We start from the raw sequence: 18,984 nt of genomic DNA, 5'->3' as shown, positions 1-18,984 counted from the left end.
TTTTTTTTTTTTTTTTTTTTTTTTTTTTTTTTTTTTTTTTTTTTTTTACGGTTTATTTATTTTTGAAAGAGAGGGACAGAGCGTGAGAGGGGGAAGGAGACACAGAATCTGAAACTAGCTCCAGGTTCTGACCTGTCAGCACAGAGCCCGATGCGGGGCTCATACTTGTGAACTGTGAGATCTATACAATTTTAACCAAGTAAAGAACTAGGCTATTGTCCTCTTCCTTCTCAAATAATGCCAGGGTTTGATAGCGCTCTTATTTCAATCACATCTTCACATCAATTCACATCTTCCCATTTATTTCCTCTTTAACTTATTTATTTTCTTTACTTAACTCTTACTAATTATTAATATTATTTTTCACTATTAATATTTACTTGGAGTTGCTCTGATCTATTAGTCTTTTAGTTTACCATTGTTTCTGCAACCCGTTCATTCCTTCTTCGATTTAATTTTTCGTTTGTTAAGAATATCCACTACTGATTATTTAGTGAGATTCTCTAAAGGATAGTTTCCATTTTGGATACAAAAATGTTCTTTTCTCATTGCCATCATTGCCATTTTTGAGAGACTTTCTTATTAATGAAATTCTAGATTGTAGCTCACATTCTCTTGGCCCTTTGAAGATATCCCACTGCCATCTGTTATTTAGTCATAAGATTTCTGTGTTCTTATTGTCATCTCTTTGGACATAATTTATTTTTGTTAAAATTGTTTTATAATATCCTTTTTATTGTCGATGTTTTATAATGTCAACACATCAGACGGAAGTGGGTATTTGTCCTTCTTGAGATTTGATGTATCACTTTACCTGAGAACTCTTGCCATTTTTTCAGTTCTAAAAATTTTGGTCATTAGCTCTTCAAATATTGCCGGTCTTCTGTCCACTGTTCTGAAACTCCTATAGATGTTCATTCTGACTGTTTATGCTATCCCCGTATTTCTTCACTATCCTGTTTTTTGACTCATCATTTTTTTATGCTCCATTCTAGCTATTTTCATTAACTCTGTATTTTAATTATTTAGTAATTCTTTATTGTGTCCATTACATTTTTTAACTGAAGAACTAAATTTTCATTTCTAGACGTTCTGTCTGATTCTGTTTCAAAGCTGCCTGTTCTTTTATCATGGTTGCCTGTTTATTAATAATGGCTTTGTTCTGTCTTTTGTCTCTAATTATTTAAAACCAGAGTTGACAGGTTTTTTTCTGTTAAGGGCTAGAGAGTAAATACAGGTCATGCTATTTGTGGCACAGCTCTTCAATTCTGCATTGTAGTGCAAAGGCAGACCTCGACAGTAGCTAAACAATTGGGCATTTACCGTGTTCCAGTAAAACTTTATTTACCAAAACAAAAACTGGACTGGGTATAGCTCATGGACCATAATTTGCTGACCCTTGATTTAAAACATACCCTGATAAAACAACTCACATTCAAGGTGTTCTTTTAACTCACGTAACTGAAAGTGGCAATTCTTCTGTTTGATGCATCAACTGACTATTCCTTACAGTGGATTATTTTCTTCTATGTTATAATTTTGAGTTGTGAACTCTACACACAGCCTTCTGTTGGAGGTCAGTGTACCTTGAGTTGTAAAATTATCCTTCAAAATGCATTGGTGTTTTAGACCTCGAAGCTAGTATTTTTTATAAAGAATCACTTTTTAAATTGTTACCCTCCAACTACCCTGAATAGGAATCTTTTGAAACAACCAAGTGCTTAGTGTTCCACCTGATACATGGGGAATCACACAGCTGTCAGCTAGCTATCAGTATCTCTGTTAAAATTAATAGATCCGTTCTTAATCCTGGGTCTTATAGAATTTATAAAAATTGTAGTTGTTACCATTTATGCTCCCACAGTATTTTACACTTCTGGTTAATTGGAAGACCATAATTAAAATACTTCCTTATCTAGACCTGGTGCTACTTTGAGTAGCATCTATAAAAACTCTATGGACGGTATGGAGTGAAGTATACATTGTGAAAATAAAAGACAACTAAGACAAGACAGGAACCCAAAGAAGCTTTGGAGAGTTTTTCTGAAATGCCACTTTTAAAAGTGACAGAATTAGGGGAGCCTGGGTGGCGCAGTCGGTTGAGCGTCCGACTTCAGCCAGGTCACGATCTCGCGGTCCGTGAGTTCGAGCCCCGCGTCAGGCTCTGGGCTGATGGCTCAGAGCCTGGAGCCTGTTTCCGATTCTGTGTCTCCCTCTCTCTCTGCCCCTCCCCCGTTCATACTCTGTCTCTCTCTGTCCCAAAAATAAATAAACATTGAAAAAAAAATTTAAAAAAAAATAAAAGTGACAGAATTAAACATACTATCGAATATGGTTGATATGTACATATATGTGTATGTACATGTGCATGTCTTTCCCAATCTACAGGGAATTAATGCTCTTGCTTGTTTATCACAGGACACTTGAAATGGACCAAAGCTGAGGACATTGACATAGAAACCCCAGGATCTATTCTTGTCAACACTAACTTGAGGGCATTAATAAATAAACATACGTTTGCTTCCTTACCTCAGCATTTTCAACAATACCTCCTGCTTTTGCTCCCAGAAGTGGATAGGCAGGTAAGTAGGAGTTTTAGACATTTGCTATTAGTCACTAGATATATTATTGTGAAATGGCAGTTCTGTTATCAAAGATGACTGATACATGGATGGACCATTTTATAAAAATATAGTGTATTTATAATATATATATTCATTGCTAGCATTGGTGTGTTTCTTTAATTTACCAAAACAGAGCCATTTTTATTATCAGTAGAGAGCCAGTTCAAATTTTAAAATACAGCACATTGCTGTAGAGAGAAAACAACAGACCTTTCCACATTGGAAGGGGGAAACAAAGAAATCAAACATTCCATTATCAAATAAATCTTTGAAGTAGCTGCTCCTTTGCCTGGAGGGAATATTGAAGTGCAGCAATAAAAAGCCAGGGTTTCTAAGAAATTATGTAAATGTTTTTATTCTCAACTCTTTCCAAAAAGCATTTAAAATTTATGTTTGCAGTTGCCTTCTGAGAGTCTATCATCATGAATATGATTGCCTATAAATAATCACCTTTTATCTTTTTTCTTTTTAGTATAACTGGAAATGCTTTAAGTTTATTTTTGTATTTTGAAAAGCCTCTAAAATAAGGAAATACAAATATAGACCCATAATAGCAGGCATCAATCATCTAAAGCTGTTTCCTTAGAGAAGAAAAGGAAAACATATTTCATCACATAAACTTTTATTAAATTTCACAAAAGTTATTAAATGGCAACTAGGAAAAATTTCTTTGTGATTCTTATTTCAATAAATTTTGACACCATGTGTAGTTTCCAGTTGATGGACATAGTGTGTGTGTGTGTGTGTGTGTGTGTGTGTGTGTGTGTGTGTTTATGTATTTGCATTGCAAAATGAGAGATACATCCGTATACTGAAATGGGTGAGATTGATTCAATATTTCCATATTACTTTGAATAAATTTTCTTAGCTTTTTATTTGATTCTATTTTCTTCTAACTTAGCTGTCTCCTTTCATATATATTTAAAATGTGATGAGCTATGGTTTTCTACCACTCGAATGTATCTTTTTGGTGGAGATTATTGTTCATATTTAGGAAAAGATTATTTTGATTTTGGGTACATTTCTGTTTGAGAGTTTGCTTTCGTTCCATGGAAATTTGTTTAATATTTACTATCAATATGGTATGTTTTAGGTGCTTTGGAGTAATGGAAAGTGAGTAAGTGCCTGTGAAGTATTTATTAATGATTAAATATGCTTTGGTTGGATACATAGGCTGTATTTGTGAATAATCAAAATATGAGGTAGAAGCAGGTGTGCTTAGAGGGGAAAGCACAAAGTATATTGAGCTTTCCTATGTGGAAGGGAAAAATCAGAGACAAATTTAAGGTCCTTGAATTGGGCCTTGAGATGTAGGCAGAATTTGAATAAGGTGGATGGAAATGTACCAAGTGAAAGGTTCAAAGATATAAAATCAGAAGCTAATTTTGTGGGAGTCTAGATTGTTGGAGGAACAGTGCGAAAGAATCTGGACAGACAAACTGGAAGTCAATTTTGGAAGATTTCTTGAGTATGAGGCTAAAGAGTCTGAACAGTGTTCTCCCTGTGTTTGCAAAGCCATTGAGGGCTTTTGAGCACAGCTATAATATAGTAAGATTGTTGCTTTTTAAGAAAATTGTTCTGGTAGTATTGAAAGGAAATTTAGAGATGGGAAGCATAAAAGTGGAAAGAGTTGTTAGGAAGCAATTTTAGTTGTTCCAAAAAGGCAAAATGAGGGCTTGGATTTGGAGAATAGCACTGAAATTAAAGAGGAAGATCATGTGATCATCACCATCACCACCATCATCCAGTGGTAGCAGTTTTACATTTTGTCAAATGACACTTGATAAAATAGGGAGGAGGCACTAATGACTCACGGGTTTCAAATTTGTGTGGCTGAGAACTGAGCTCAGGAGATAAGGAAAACTTCATTTTGGGGAGGTGGGAGAGCCTGATCTCTAAGCTGCAGAACTGTTCCCTCTGCCTCAATGTGCATGTGGTTTCTCGTGCTTACCATTTCTATCCCCAGCTCCTGGAATAAGATTTAGCGTGTAAAAGATACCCAGTAAATCTTTTTGAATGAAGAAATGACAAATTGTCCTCGACTTAGCTGAATATTTTGGTAACCCGGAAGGCCATTCTAAGCCCAGTATTTTATTCAGCTTGTAACAGCAGTTGCTGTTCCTCATTTTTTTCTAGTCACTATAAGAAGTGTCAATGGGGGCGCCTGGGTGGCGCAGTCGGTTAAGCGTCCGACTTCAGCCAGGTCATGATCTCGCGGTCCGTGAGTTCGAGCCCCGCGTCAGGCTCTGGGCTGATGGCTCGGAGCCTGGAGCCTGTTTCGGATTCTGTGTCTCCCTCTCTCTCTGCCCCTCCCCCGTTCATGCTCTGTCTCTCTCTGTCCCAAAAATAAATAAACGTCGAAAAAAAAAAAAAAGAAGTGTCAATGAATAAGGCACAATACCTGTCCTCATACCACATTTAGTCCACTGGTAAATTATTCAAGCAGTCCTGACCGAGCATGTATTATGTACTATATACACTTTGCTAAATACAGAGGATATTAGAATAAATCTTGTGGGGAAATAACAGCTACCTTCATGCTGAAATACAGTTGACTTAGCTCATTACTAGGTAAGAAGTCTCGTAACTGGGTAAACCTGGCCCAGATGATGTAGCAGAACAACTTACACATCAAGATAGTAGTATAAAGAAAGTCTTCTGAAGGCACAGAGGATGATGACATTTAATCTGAAACTAGTATTGGAGAAGAGTTTATGGTGGATAGGATACTTAAGTTGAGCCTTGAAAAACTAATAGGTGTTTTGTAAGTATAGCCAAAGGAAAGTGAATTTTGTAGAGGAAGAGCCTATCATTTATAAAGATTTGCTGCTTTTGTGTTCGAGAAGATTTAGTAGTTCAGTGTGATTGGACCGCCCTGTGGGGGCAGAGGGGTGAGATATTCCTCTAAAGGGGAGTATGGTTTACAACGTCTCATGATGTGGTTGCATATTAAGTTCTTTGAACTTTTCTTGAAAACTGGGTACTGTCAGAGATTTTTTTCAAATGAGAAATGGGATGCATAGAATAATTTAAGCAAATATTTCTGTGCCTGGACATAGGGGAGAAAAAAGGGGTAAATAAAATGCATTCCATATTTTCTCTTAGGAGCTAGTAGCCCTGTAAATGATGGATAGGACAGGCAGAAAGATAAGACAAGAGAGACTGGGTAAGAAACAATTGCAGTAGTTGAGATGTGAGATAAGGGTCTGGCCTTGGGCATTGGCCTTGGAAATGAAAAGAAAGGACTGAATTCCAGACATAGTTTCAACCTACAAAAGTAGGAATATACGACAGATTGCCTGAGGGATAAGGTTGTAAAAGGTCCAGAAGGCAACTGGAGATTCTATCTAGGGCGACTTGGGAGGACAGAAAGGCTCTGTGGGCCTATCAACATTTGATACTGAGAAATTTAGAGTTCTCTGTCTGTGTGCCTTGTTGGAGGTGAGCTGAGCCCTGTCTCCTATCAGAAAGGGGCAGGCGACCTGATGCAGCAAGCTCCCAAAAGTGCTGTTTCACGACAGCTTAGAAATATCCCAATGGGGATGAATCCCACCATTTTCTGGGCCAGAATGAGTAGAAAGGAATGTGAATAGAATCTGATTACATAGATTTATTTGAACTCAGTAGAAAGTACTATAATTACGTGAAATACCTCACAATTTTGCTTGTACGAAAGCTTGTCTTTACATATTTTTACAGAATTTGAAAGCCCCAGGTTTCTCGTTTCCTTCCTTTGCCAGATTTCTACCAGATTTCTCCCCTGAAGCAGCCCCTACCAGCCTCTGACTCTGGACTGTAGAGAGCTGAGGATCATTCAGTTATTATGTCTCCAAAATATGGACGCTAGGTTTCCCATTTATCTTGCTTGCCAGTGCCTGCTGTCATTATGCCAATGTGTCTGGTATTTTTCCATATTTCTAGTTTTTTTTTTTTCTTTTACAGAGGCCTGCTTATCCTAGAACACACACACACACACACACACACACACACACACACGCACACGTATATATACATATATATACACACATTATATCATATCTAAATTACACATGTATATTTTTTAACTTCTAGTTGTTGTATACCATTTTCACATCTAGTTTTATATTTAATTTTACTCTCCTTCACACATTAGACTGCAAGTAACAAAATCAAACTCAAACTGACTTAAATATAAAGGGATTTATTGACTGAGGTAATTGGAAGATAGAAGTTAGAGTGGGTTTCTGGTTGTTGGTCCTGGGATCCACTTATTGTCCAGAACCCATTTCATTATTAATGAATTAATTTTAAAAATAGTCTTTTTTTGTTGTTGGTACTATTCTAATCCCTTTGTGGTAGGATGGTTACCTGAATCAAAAAATGGGTATTTGCCTCTTGGTTCATATTCATGGGGAAAATACTTCTGTCCCAGTGTTTAAAGGAAAAGATCTAAGATTCACTCTAATGGTACTACTTAGATAACATGAACACTTAACACTTCTAGCTAAGGAAATGTAATATGCAAATTGGTTTAAAGCAGCTAGATCTATTCTTGAACCTCGTGTGCTCACTGTCTCCTCAAGTAAAATGGTGTACTGTGAGAGAGGTTAAGGACACTTTAGAAATCTAGTTTTTAGGAAGTTGTGTTAGAGGATATGCAGTTGGGGGTGAGGGAGAATCTTGGTAGTCCATTAACAATTCCCACTGTAGTGGGATAGGTATTGAGTTTGGTTTTAACATGTTGGGTTGAGATGCTTCTACATAAGAAATGTCGAGAAGCAATTACATATTCAAGTTTTAAAACTGAAGAAGTTGGAGTTAGATTATAGCTACATAGAACATCTACGTAGATTATGGTGTCAACTATGGGATTTGATAAGACTGCGAGATATAGTCTTATATAAAAGACTTATATTCATGAAAGGATGTGGATAAGAAAGAGTGTGGGAAAGAACCAGGGAATGGACAGAAAATAGCAAATTCTTAAGAGATCATCACATGCAGGTTGTATACAGGCAACAGTGTCAAATGGACATTAGGAGGTCACTGGGGAGTAACTCGGGTATCTTTCCTTTGTCCACCTAGATCCACCTTTCAGCCTTCTTCACCTGCTTTGTTCCAGGAAGCTAAACCATGGATGAACTACTGCATCAGGAGGACCTATGCCTCCCATATTGTTTTTTAGTTTTAAACAATCATAAACTTTTTAGAAAATTGGAAGATACATTAGAGAATTAGTTTGCATCTGATGATCCATCCAGGATCCCCTTACTTGAATATTTTATAATGGTAAGGTTCTATTTTCTACAAACAGGGACATTTCTCTTACATAAGCAAAATCCACACAATCAAGATCAGATTAACAGTGATCATTTTTACCATGTGATTGATTCTTAGGCTGTATTCAGATTTAGCCAGTTGCCCCAATAATGTCGTTTTTAGCAGCAAGATCCAGTACAGAATCTGTCAGTGCATTTAGTTGTCATGTTTCTTTAGTCTCATTTCTAGAATAGTTATTCAGTCTTCCTTTGACTTTCATGATTTTGACACTTTTGGAGATTATAAGCCAATTTGAGTTTGTGTGCTATTTCCTTGTGATTACATTCAGAATACCTCTGGAATAGGATAAATGATGATGTATTCTTCTCCTTGAACTTCTTAGTTGGCACATATTTTTGATTTGTCCCAATATTGATGATGCTCATTTGATCATTTGATTAAAATTTATCTGCAATCTTCTCCAGTCCAAAATTACTTCTTCTTTCTTTGTAATTAAATAATATTTTGTGAAGAGGCTCTTTTAAATTATGTAACTATCCTTTCTCCTCAGACTCTCAATTTATTCATTTATTTGTATATGTATGAGTTCAGCCTTTTCTATTTTTTCAGTAGATGACTACGCTTGAATTGTCCCACACTTGGTCACTGGGAGCCTGTTCAAGCTGAGTCCTGTGTCTTCTGACCTGTCTCCATTCCCTCTGATCACTCCATTACTTTGAAGCACATCACATTGTTCCAGTCTTATACTTTTCTTGCCCAGACACTGGAATAACCCTTTCTTCAAGGAGCCATGTTTCCCTTTAGTGGACGATGGTATTTAGGAATCAGGATCTCACAGCACATGTACAGTTTGTGCATGTGTGTGTGTACGTGTGTGTGTGTGAATACCTCCTTACTCCTGTGTCTTGGAGACAAGGATCATCATACAGAAGAAAGAGGATGAGTCTTTTGGAATATATAAACATAGCATAATTTCCATCGACACTTATTTCTATATGTATGTGTACATCTTGTAAACCATGAGTTTACACTAATACCTCCAGTCCTAATCTAATACCCCATGGTTTATTCTAGTGTTCTCCCTTTCCGTAGCTGACACAGTGAGAAACCCAGTTTTTATTACCCTTAATATATCTAAATATTTGACTAATCCCTTTATAGGTAGTAGCCATGCTTCTATACAGCTCCATGTGGTTGGTCTCCTTCACTATACTCAAGCTCAGACTCCATGACAGGCCACCTATCCACTCATCCAGCTTGGGCACCTTCCCCTTCCTGCTTGACCTCTGACATTGCATATTGGGCCCCTCTTCCATGCAGGTGTTCCTCACTGTGCAGTGCCTCTGCACCTCGTCTCCAGGCTTCCCTCCGTGGATACCTCCCTCACCAAATAGGCTCTGTGATCCCACTTTGGAGCATCATGGGTCCCTCTGCTTTTCTGGCACAGAGGCCTATATTGTTTTAAGTTTCAGGCCTAAATGACTTGTAAGGGGGGAGGAGAAGGTCCCATGGATTCTAATTGGGTTCAGCTATTAGGGAGCCTCAACAGGAGTTTGGGTGAAGGAAGAAGAGTGAGATCGAGCCCTGTACCTGCTCTGTGTGGTCAGCACAGTCTGCAAACATCAACCAGCTCCTGTCAGAAGGTCTTCTCCATACAACCTTCTGTCTGTCCAAGTTCTGATAAACTCTTTCTCCTATTACCCTTCAGGTCAAACACAGCTCCCTATTATTAGGTTTCGTTTACTGCACTATCCTTGGTGGTTTACACCTTGACCATATCTTTCTTTGTAAGTAGTCTCTTTAATCTACTGTCTTCAAATGATGCTAACTTGAATTAGCCATCTGTGCCTGCTGGGACTCCTCACTGACAGATTTATTGAAGAAGTAGAATATTATGTATATAGGCAAATCCTAGTGGTTTGGGGAAGGAATGGAATATATAGTTTATGCATTCATTCATCCAACCAATGTTTACTTAACACCTATCATGTGCCAGGTAAGCACTGATAATACAAACGTACAATAAGTCACAGTTCCAACCCTGAGAGAAGTGATGGTTATAGAAGTGAGAGAGAGGGGCGCCTGGGTGGCGCAGTTGGTTAAGCGTCCGACTTCAGCCAGGTCACGATCTCGCGGTCCGTGAGTTCGAGCCCCGCGTCAGGCTCTGGGCTGATGGCTCAGAGCCTGGAGCCTGTTTCCGATTCTGAGTCTCCCTCTCTCTCTGACCCTCTCCCGTTCATGCTCTGTCTCTCTCTGTCCCAAAAATAAATAAACGTTGAAAGAAAAAAAAAAAAAAAGAAGTGAGAGAGAGATGTAAAAGCCTGTGTTGTTACAGAACTGTGCCATGGTGGTAATATATGCATTGTGTTATGGGAACAATGAAGAGATAATTTTATGGGCGTTGCAGAATGCTTCAAAGAGAATGTGTCCTCTAAACTGCATCTGGAAAGATGGAGGAAGTTTACCAGGAAAAGAAGTGTGGTGGGCCTTCCAAATAGAGGAAACGGTATGTGCCAGTAGTAATATTGATTATCTATAGTGCTAAGCCTCCTACATAAATTATCAGTAATCCTTACTATAGCTCTCCAAATAATTCGTATTTTTTTTTCAACGTTTATTTATTTTTGGGACAGAGAGAGACAGAGCATGAACGGGAGAGGGTCAGAGAGAGAGGGAGACTCAGAATCGGAAACAGGCTCCAGGCTCTGAGCCATCAGCCCAGAGCCTGACGCGGGGCTCGAACTCACGGACCGCGAGATCGTGACCTGGCTGAAGTCGGACGCTTAACCGACTGCGCCACCCAGGCGCCCCAATAATTCGTATTTTTAACCCCACTTTATCTATGTGAAAATAAGGATCAGGGAGGGGGGGAAAAAAAAGATTTACCCAACTTCTTCCAAGTAAAATCATGAGAGCCAAATTCTGAACACAGATTTGTCTGACTGTCCCAAGTTCATGCTCTTTCTTCTACCTGGTGTTCCTTGCCCCCCACCCAGACACAGGCAGAAAAGTATATGCTATCTGTCAACATGTGTTTTGAGATGGTGGGTATGGGGTGGGTAAGTTGAGGTTAGAAGGGAAGGTTGGAACAAATCTTTAAAAAAGGCCTCCTGCGGGGCGCCTGGGTGGCTCAGTCGGTTAAGCAGCCGACTTCGGCTCAGGTCATGATCTCGCAGTCCGTGAGTTCGAGCCCTGCATCAGGCTCTGTGCTGACCGCTCAGAGCCTGGAGCCTGTTTCGGATTCTGTGTCTCCCTCTCTCTCTGACCCTCCCCCGTTCATGCTCGCTCGCTCTCTGTCTCAAAAATAAATAAACGTTAAAAAAAAATTTTTTTTTAAAAAAAGGCCTCCTGTGTTAGTAAGCAATGTAGGACATACCAAGGTTTATGTTTGGAGCATGACATTATTAGATGTATACTGTAAAAGAGGACTCCATTGAAGGAATAAAGCATGAAGTAGAGGAGAGAGATCTGGCACTCCCCACCCGACTGTGCTTTAGCCATTCTGTCTTCCTTCCTGACCCTCACACCTAAACCTCCTGTTCCTAACCCCTGTACTTCCTAAGAGCTCTGCTAGGAATGCTTTACAGCATCTTTCGGCAAGGCCAGCTAATTCTTATCCACCCAGTTGGTGTCCTCTCTTCATAGAGGCTTTTTTTGTCCTCCCTCCCATCCAAAGTGTCCTCTTCAGTTGTTCTCTGACTTATTTTCCTGATTATTTCCCTCCCAGAACTTAACCATAGTCAATAATTACTTGCTTATGTAGTTGTTCATATGTCTTCCCTCATGAGAATAAAAGCCCCAGGACAGTGGCTTTCTTCTATTCACTGTGCCTGGCATATAGTAAGTGTTCAGTAAATGTTTTTTGAATGAATGAATGAAAATAGGCTGGGAATCCACTTATAAGCTGGTGTAACATGGCTGATAACAATGGCTTTAGCCAAAGCCATTAAAGAATGAAAAAGAAAGGCCTAATTCCTGAGACACTGTATTAGTTTGCTATTGTTACCATAACAAAATACCACAGACTGGGTGGCTGAAAAAACGAAATTTATTTTCTCACAGTTCTGGAGGCTTTAAGTCCAAGATCAAGGTGCTGACATGGTTGGTTTTCCCTGAGGCCTTAGCTTGCAGAGAGGCTCCTTTTTGCTGTGTCCTCACATGGCCTTTTCTCTGTGTGCCCACATCCCTAGCGTCCCTTCCTCTTTTTATAAAGACATTAGCCACATTGGATTAGGGCCTTGCCCTATGACCTCATTTATGCTTAATTTCATCTTTAAAGGCCTTGTCTCCAAGTACAGACACATTGGAGGTTAGCGCTTCAACACAGGAATTGGGGGGTGGGGTGGGGTGCACAAGTCAATCCAACACAGACATTTTAGAAATAAAATCATCATGACTTGGTAATTGGATTTGGATGAGAAGGCAGAATTGAATATATATATATATATTTTAGGCAGTAAGTATTTATTGTGCATTGGAGAATAGCAAAAGATTGTTATGTCTTAAAAGCCAGGGTAGGTTTAAACATGTTTTTGTCCTAAAAATTGAGGCAGTTGATAGGAGAAATTGAAGATAGAATAAAGTGGATTTGATTTATTGACCAAGTTTTAGAATAGATGGGATGGGATGGACTGTATTGGGGAAGAGGCTGGTTTAAGGGGGGAAAAAGTCCTGATTTCTGAGATCAGAGAGAAGAGAAGCAGGAAGAAAGGAGAGGAGAAATAGCTAAATGTGAAGGGTACAGTGGGAAGTGAGGGGTTTTCAGCCGGGTGGTGGTATGTTTGCCTGCTCAGACACTAGAGGGTTAGGGGCCTTGGGAGAGCTTTTGGCAAGCAGCCTGAAGGGTTGTACTGTGGATCCGTCCTGGGGCAAAAGTGTTTGCTGAACAGCATTGAGACCCCATTTTAGGTTAGATGGCAGTGGAAATCCAAGTGGTCTACTCAGGATGTTCATTCCAGCAATGCTAAATATTTATGCATTTAGTTTGGTAATAGATGTGCCGGGAGTTGGGTTTTGCCGAGATTAGAGATTTTCAAAGGCTCACATGGAAAGAGCTGAGAGATTTTAGAAGACATATGATATGCTTGTTGGAGTGGTGATGATGGGGTCCAGGCTGTATGGAGAGAAGCTAAGGTCAGAGGAGCTGGAGCCAGTCGCGAGGTCTCAGGGAGAGGAAAATAAGGCTTTAAAGGAAGAAAGATATATTGTTGAATGAGTGGTGTAGGATCTCAAAATAACACATTTCCAATATGATCAGGTTTTGGCAAACACATAGGTCGAAAGCTGTTTTTTGGCCATAGCATTTTGGTCAGAGATCAACTGCAGAGAAACCAAGAGGCGAGGGCAGCATTAGTTAGTGCTAGTAAACAGGTAGAATTGTAGCTAGTTCTTTATTCAGTTCCCATGTAGGAATATTACCTGAATAAGTTCAGTGATTGTGTTTGCAGCCAGACATGGCTTTGTGCATAGTTCTCTGCAAAATATGGTTGGGGAATTTTTAGAACCTCCTCGACCACACATAGCAGATCCCTCCTTTCTTTAAGAATTTGTACTTCCTAAACTATACCTACATAGAACCATTCTGTGACCTTTTAAAAATATATAGCAGCTGGCGGAATAAATGTCAACTAAAGTGGAGTCATATTTAGGTTTTTATTACACTTTCAAATTGAACATCACTGATGAATAGGTTGTTGTCATTTCTGTCATCTGTATCATTTGTAAGTGGTGTTCATCTCTGCCTCCATTTGGTGGTTTTGGGGCTATTAGGGCTGTCTCTCCAAATACTTACAAGACCATTCCCCAACTGCTTCTAAATAAATTATGCCTATTATTTTTCTCCAAATGGTAATTGCAGCATTTCAATCCATCCTTACTAATCTCCCAGTTTTGTTCTGCATTCATATCTGTGTCTCTATGGTCTGTTAAATGACTAGCCACTGAAGGATATGTACTGTGTAGGCTCTTTAAAATCCTATCTAGCTTTGTGCTCTTCAGGTTTTTGCACTCACTGGCAATAATGCACGTAATTTTAACTGTGGAGAATGTCATTAAACTAAAATGGAACATTTACACAGTTCCTTTTGCAGAGAATTTTGGACTAGGAAAATGAATGTGTGTGTCAGACATTTTACAGCACATGAGAATGTGATTTATTGATTTCTGATGGCTCTGTTGGCATCAGTGTATATATTTAAAGAAGTCACGCAGCCTTTATAAATGCAAATGGGAAAGGGCTTTCCATCTTTTTCCTCCATGGAAATAGCTCATACATTTGCAATAACTCAGGCTCCTCTTAGAGATTGCTCTATGTACTGTATATATTGATTTAAAAATTATACCGTTATTTTATTCTACAAATAGCGTTTATAATGAAATGTCAATTTACCTAACAGATTATAAAAATTCAGAAGTATTAAAGATATGAAAAAATACTAGTATCTTTAGCCTTTAGGTTAAAGTAAGTGTGTACTTGAGATGTAATTATTTTAATGGAACTGACACTGGCTTTTTCCCTGCTTCTGAAAGCATATCTTAAAGTACTTAGGAAATCCAATATTCCTTCTAGTCCAAGTCACTTACTGGTGATAGTAAATCATACATGGCCAAAGATATCCTTGCAGGCCACTCCTGATATTTCCATGCTCGCCATTTGAGCTTTATGCTTATGGAGGGAAGTAATTCCACCTGGATATTATCCATTTCTTAGCTAACTGGAGAGTTAACATCAAATCCTGTTTATCAGTGTCGGCTTCAAAGTATGTCAAATAATGTGCAAACTGGATTGAAGTACATATGTACAAGCAATTGCATGCAATAGGAAATTTGACAAATGGAGTTTCTTTCATAAGGAAGAATAATCCTGTTCATAAGGAAGTTGAGGAACACACTCATTTAACCAGGAGAACATCCTACTCTATGCATTAAACCACTTTCTTCCTCCTTTGTATAAGATACTGAGTGGCACCCTCATGGCCTGCGAGGGTATCTTTGGCCACGTGTGATCAATTACCGCTGGCGTACTGGATGATCAAGTATTAGATTCTGTAATCTAATGTTACAAAATTACTTTTTTGTTATGTAAAATTTAAAGTAATATGTGTACGTGTAACACTTAATTCAGTTTATATAGAACAAAGAGTAAAAAAGTTTACCTTTGTTTTATCATACAAGGGAATAGAGTTTGAGAAAGGGAGTCATGCAGATGGCAGATTACACATTAGTGCCTGTCTTTGTAATAAGGGACATCCTAATACCTGGATCACCACACACTGTGATCAATGGTTGTCCTACAGTGACTCACCCCTAAATTAGGCTCAAGGGTAGAAAGGAGAAAACGGATTTCACTCATTAAATCACCTTTAGAACTCCTGGTAGTTATTAAACCCTATTCAAAAAATGTAGTTGCCTGAGATATTGGTGCCCTCTGGAAAACTTATTAAAGATCGTTGTAACGAAGAATCAATTATAAGCAGGAAGTGAACAGTGTAGTAATGTTTGAGGCTCTAGATTAAGGTGGCAACATCATATAATTCCCTCAGCTGCTTCTAAATTCTCACTAAAATGACACTGGCTTTTCCCAGTATATTTCTTTACCAGTCCAAAACCTAGAGGAAGAATGCCATCCAGATGCCAAAACCCGGGAGTAAGGTCTGCAGGAGGTAAGGAAGGTGAGACAAGATTGGGCTAAGAGATTACTAAAATGAAAGTGGTTGCCTGGGGAAGAACACTCTGTGGGGTCTCACTGAAAGGGGCTGTAGATTTCTCTCAGACACAACCAGCAATGAGTGGTCAGGCAAGAGGAAAGGGTGGGTGGAGCCTTCCAGAGGCAAAGATCTCTATACTCACGCCTGCTCTGTGAGTATGTTTGCTAGCATTTAGTCTCTGAACAGCAGCCTACCACTGCAGATGATGTTTCCGGTCTGTACTTGCTGGGGGGTTGCCTTGTGTTCTCTGTCCAATAGATGTTTTGCTAGCTAAAGGGAGGCCTAGCTTCATTGATGTATCCTTAAATATATGGTTAAGACGTTCTTTATTAAAGAATCAATCCCTACTCCTCACATCTGCCAAACCTCTACTTGAGCAAGCATCAATCGGGTAAACATGTCCTTTTCCCTGATCCCTTATCTGAGCCTGAAGGATTTGTACCAAGTCCAACAAAGTTTCTTCTAGAAACCATCTCAGCAGCTAATACTGATCCGACACCTGCTGACCGAGAGGTCAGGATGGAAAGATAGGGATCAGTAATGGGGCACAGGAAAGATTCGGCCGTTCAAAAAAGAGCCCCAGTGTGACAATTCAGAGAACAAGAATAAGTGTTACTAAAAGAGGGTAAAAATGATTTTGACAACATCTGTTATTAAACTCAAGGAGATTTATGAGAATCCAGTAATTTTTACAAGTATTAATTGAAGATTTACAGTGGGCCATGCAATGTGATGGCCATTTGGGCTATCATATTACATGAGACTGCTGTGTATCTGCCTTCATCAAGCTTAGCGTCTAGCATTGGAAGTAGTGCACATTCACGGAGCCCCTGGGAATATAATTTTGTAGACAAAGCTTCTGAGGAGGCATCTGAGGGAGCCTCATCTGTTGGGTTACATGGAAACAGTTTGATGCCTTAAAACCTTAAGATACCTTCGGTGGAACCAGAACAGTGTTCAATCTTTGGCAAATTCCTCTCATAGCTGAGGCATGTGTTTTTCCAGACTGACAGGTGGGAACAGACACTGTGAGCACTGGGCCCTGTCACCTCTATTCATTTCAAGTAGTTCTTGCCTAGCCTCTGGTAGTTTCCTCACATTTTCACACCGATAAACACTCCGCGGAAGAACGCCAGAATTTTCTCTCTGTTGTGCTCTGGTTCACTTCCTGTGAACAATAACTGCCTTGGTTTCTCATCTCAGCTTCAGTGTCTTGTTAGCCCATCAGTTGGATGGTGAGTTTTACTGAAGTAGGTAAGGCTGGAGGAGCTTGTTTTCAGTTGTGGAGCATGTTGTATCAGGTGCATTTGAAAGATCTATGTGGAAATTTCGAATAAGAAGTTGGTTGTATAAGGGTGAAGGTTAAAATAGAGTTCAAAGTTGGAGTTAAAAAAAAATTGAGAGCCACCAACATCTAGACGTTAATTAAAACCATGGATATAAGTGATACGTACTATAGAATAGAATGAGAAGAGAGCCCAAGATTAAGGCTTGTGATTTCCACATCTTAATGGCTGAATAAAAGAGATTAAGGTAGCAAAGGAGACTGAAAAGTAATAGCCAGTGAAGTAAGGGACCTGAATACCAAGTGTGTATCACTGAAGTCAAGGGAGTGAGTATTTAAGAAGGAGGATGGGATTTATTAATACTTAAGTATTGAATATGATGAGGATTGAAAGTTAACTTATTTCATCAATGAAGTTCACTGATAATCTTGACAGGAGCAATTTTGGAGGCATGGTAGGGACGATATACCAGTTTGGAGGGGCTTCCAAAGAGAATGGAAGGAGAGAATTTGCATAGAACACCCATCTTCCCCTTATACGTAAAGTGAATAGAGAAGTGGAGCAGTAGATCTTAGAATTGCTTGTTGAGTACATTGAGGCCCATGTGTTTCTAAAAGATTGCTATTGAAAACAAGGTCTTTTCTTCCATAATACAGTTGTTTAGTTTGGTATATAAGAAAGCTGTATTTTTCTTAGCCATCTTATTACTCAGTATTTGATAACTTTCAATTGTTTTTTGTTTTATGCTCATGAGTTTCCCAGCTAATCATATCACTTACTAAGAATGGGGATTATATCTCCATTCTAATTAGTATACCTTTTAGAACCAGTTTCATTTATTTGATAGTAAGAAGGCCAGTTCGGTGTTCAATGAGGATTGAGTTAAAGAAGCAAAGGAGAAAATATAGACACGTGCCTTTTAAAAAATGTGGTTATGAAGTAGAATAATCATGAGGATAATGGAAACAGCATAATTTAAAGATAAAGGTGGAGTTTTGTTTATTTGATTTATTTGTTCAGTTGGGAGAGGAGTTAGCATGTTTAGTTATCAAAGGAATACAGGTCCTGTTGAGAGGGAGCTGTTAAATAATCAAGATGAAAATGGAAGTTGGTTACTTACTATAGTGATCCCTTAAAAGGCAGGGGAAGAGAAGGTAGTGATTAAAGTACCAGTGGAGAGATTTTCCTTAGAAAGGAGGCAGTGCACCATTTCACGGAAAACTGGAAGAGACGAAGAAAGTGGGTGAAGAAGATGGGTGTTTCCTATATGATCAGTATGGGTTCTTTTTTTCCTCTACAAAAGTAGAAATCAAAAGCATGGACAGGTAGTGATGGGTAGGATGAGGACAGGGAGGAAGGTAAAAAGCTTGAGGAGAATGGAGTTTGGAAAAGTCACTGAAGAGTGAGAAAGTGAGTTCACTGAAAAAGCACTGTAGGCTAGCTGGAGAGTGATGAGTGACCGAGAGTTGAAGACCTAAGTTTCAAACCTGTTTTCTTAGAAGAGTGAATTTTTACCACAAGTAGATGTAGAATGGTAAGGTCCGCCAAGGATTGGACCTTTGTCATATGTGTATCCAAATGATAAGAGTAAGAATCTTAACACAAGTGATCAGAAAATCTCAACTGGAAAAGGAAGGGAATGATGCAAGAAGAGGAAAAATAGACTGAGTTGGAAGCAAAGGGATGAGTGGATAGCAGGTCATAAGGAGTCAAGAATGGTCCGAGTAGGGCTGTATGAACAAGCAAGCCAGAAGGAGGGAGGTGGGTCTGCATAGTATTCATATAATTAAATGCTATAATGACAGAGCAGTTTGAAAGATTTTCCTATTTTCCCACAAACGTCTGTAGTCTTTTTAATTTTTTTTTTTAGTTATTAGTATCTCTGCAAAACATTTACATTTTCATTTGTAATTATGGAGTTTGGTGTCTAGCTTAAGAATATATTCTTTTTTTGGGGGGGCACCTGGGTGGCGCAGTCGGTTAAGCGTCCGACTTCAGCCAGGTCACGATCTCGCGGTCCGGGAGTTCGAGCCCCGCGTCGGGCTCTGGGCTGATGGCTCAGAGCCTGGAGCCTGTTTCCGATTCTGTGTCTCCCTCTCTCTCTGCCCC

General features: G+C 39.1%; 1 protein-coding gene across 4 annotated transcripts in view; it reads left to right on the top strand.

Moving 5' to 3' along the window:
* Positions 1–18,984, top strand: part of ASXL3 (ASXL transcriptional regulator 3) — a 157,039-nt gene that overhangs the window by 87,203 nt on the left and 50,852 nt on the right. For all 4 annotated transcript variants that reach the window (XM_040479133.1, XM_040479131.1, XM_040479134.1 and 1 more), the window contains one exon: positions 2,419–2,582. In XM_040479133.1, the coding sequence (XP_040335067.1) occupies positions 2,419–2,582 (164 nt within the window). The remainder of the gene's footprint in view (positions 1–2,418; positions 2,583–18,984) is intronic.

Source organism: Herpailurus yagouaroundi, unplaced genomic scaffold (assembly GCF_014898765.1).
Source record: "Herpailurus yagouaroundi ecotype Mexico unplaced genomic scaffold, PumYag 142, whole genome shotgun sequence".
NCBI classification, from domain to species: domain Eukaryota; kingdom Metazoa; phylum Chordata; class Mammalia; order Carnivora; family Felidae; genus Herpailurus; species Herpailurus yagouaroundi.
The sequence above is the reverse complement of the archived record's forward strand: the minus strand, read 5'-3'. Positions and strand labels throughout refer to the sequence as shown.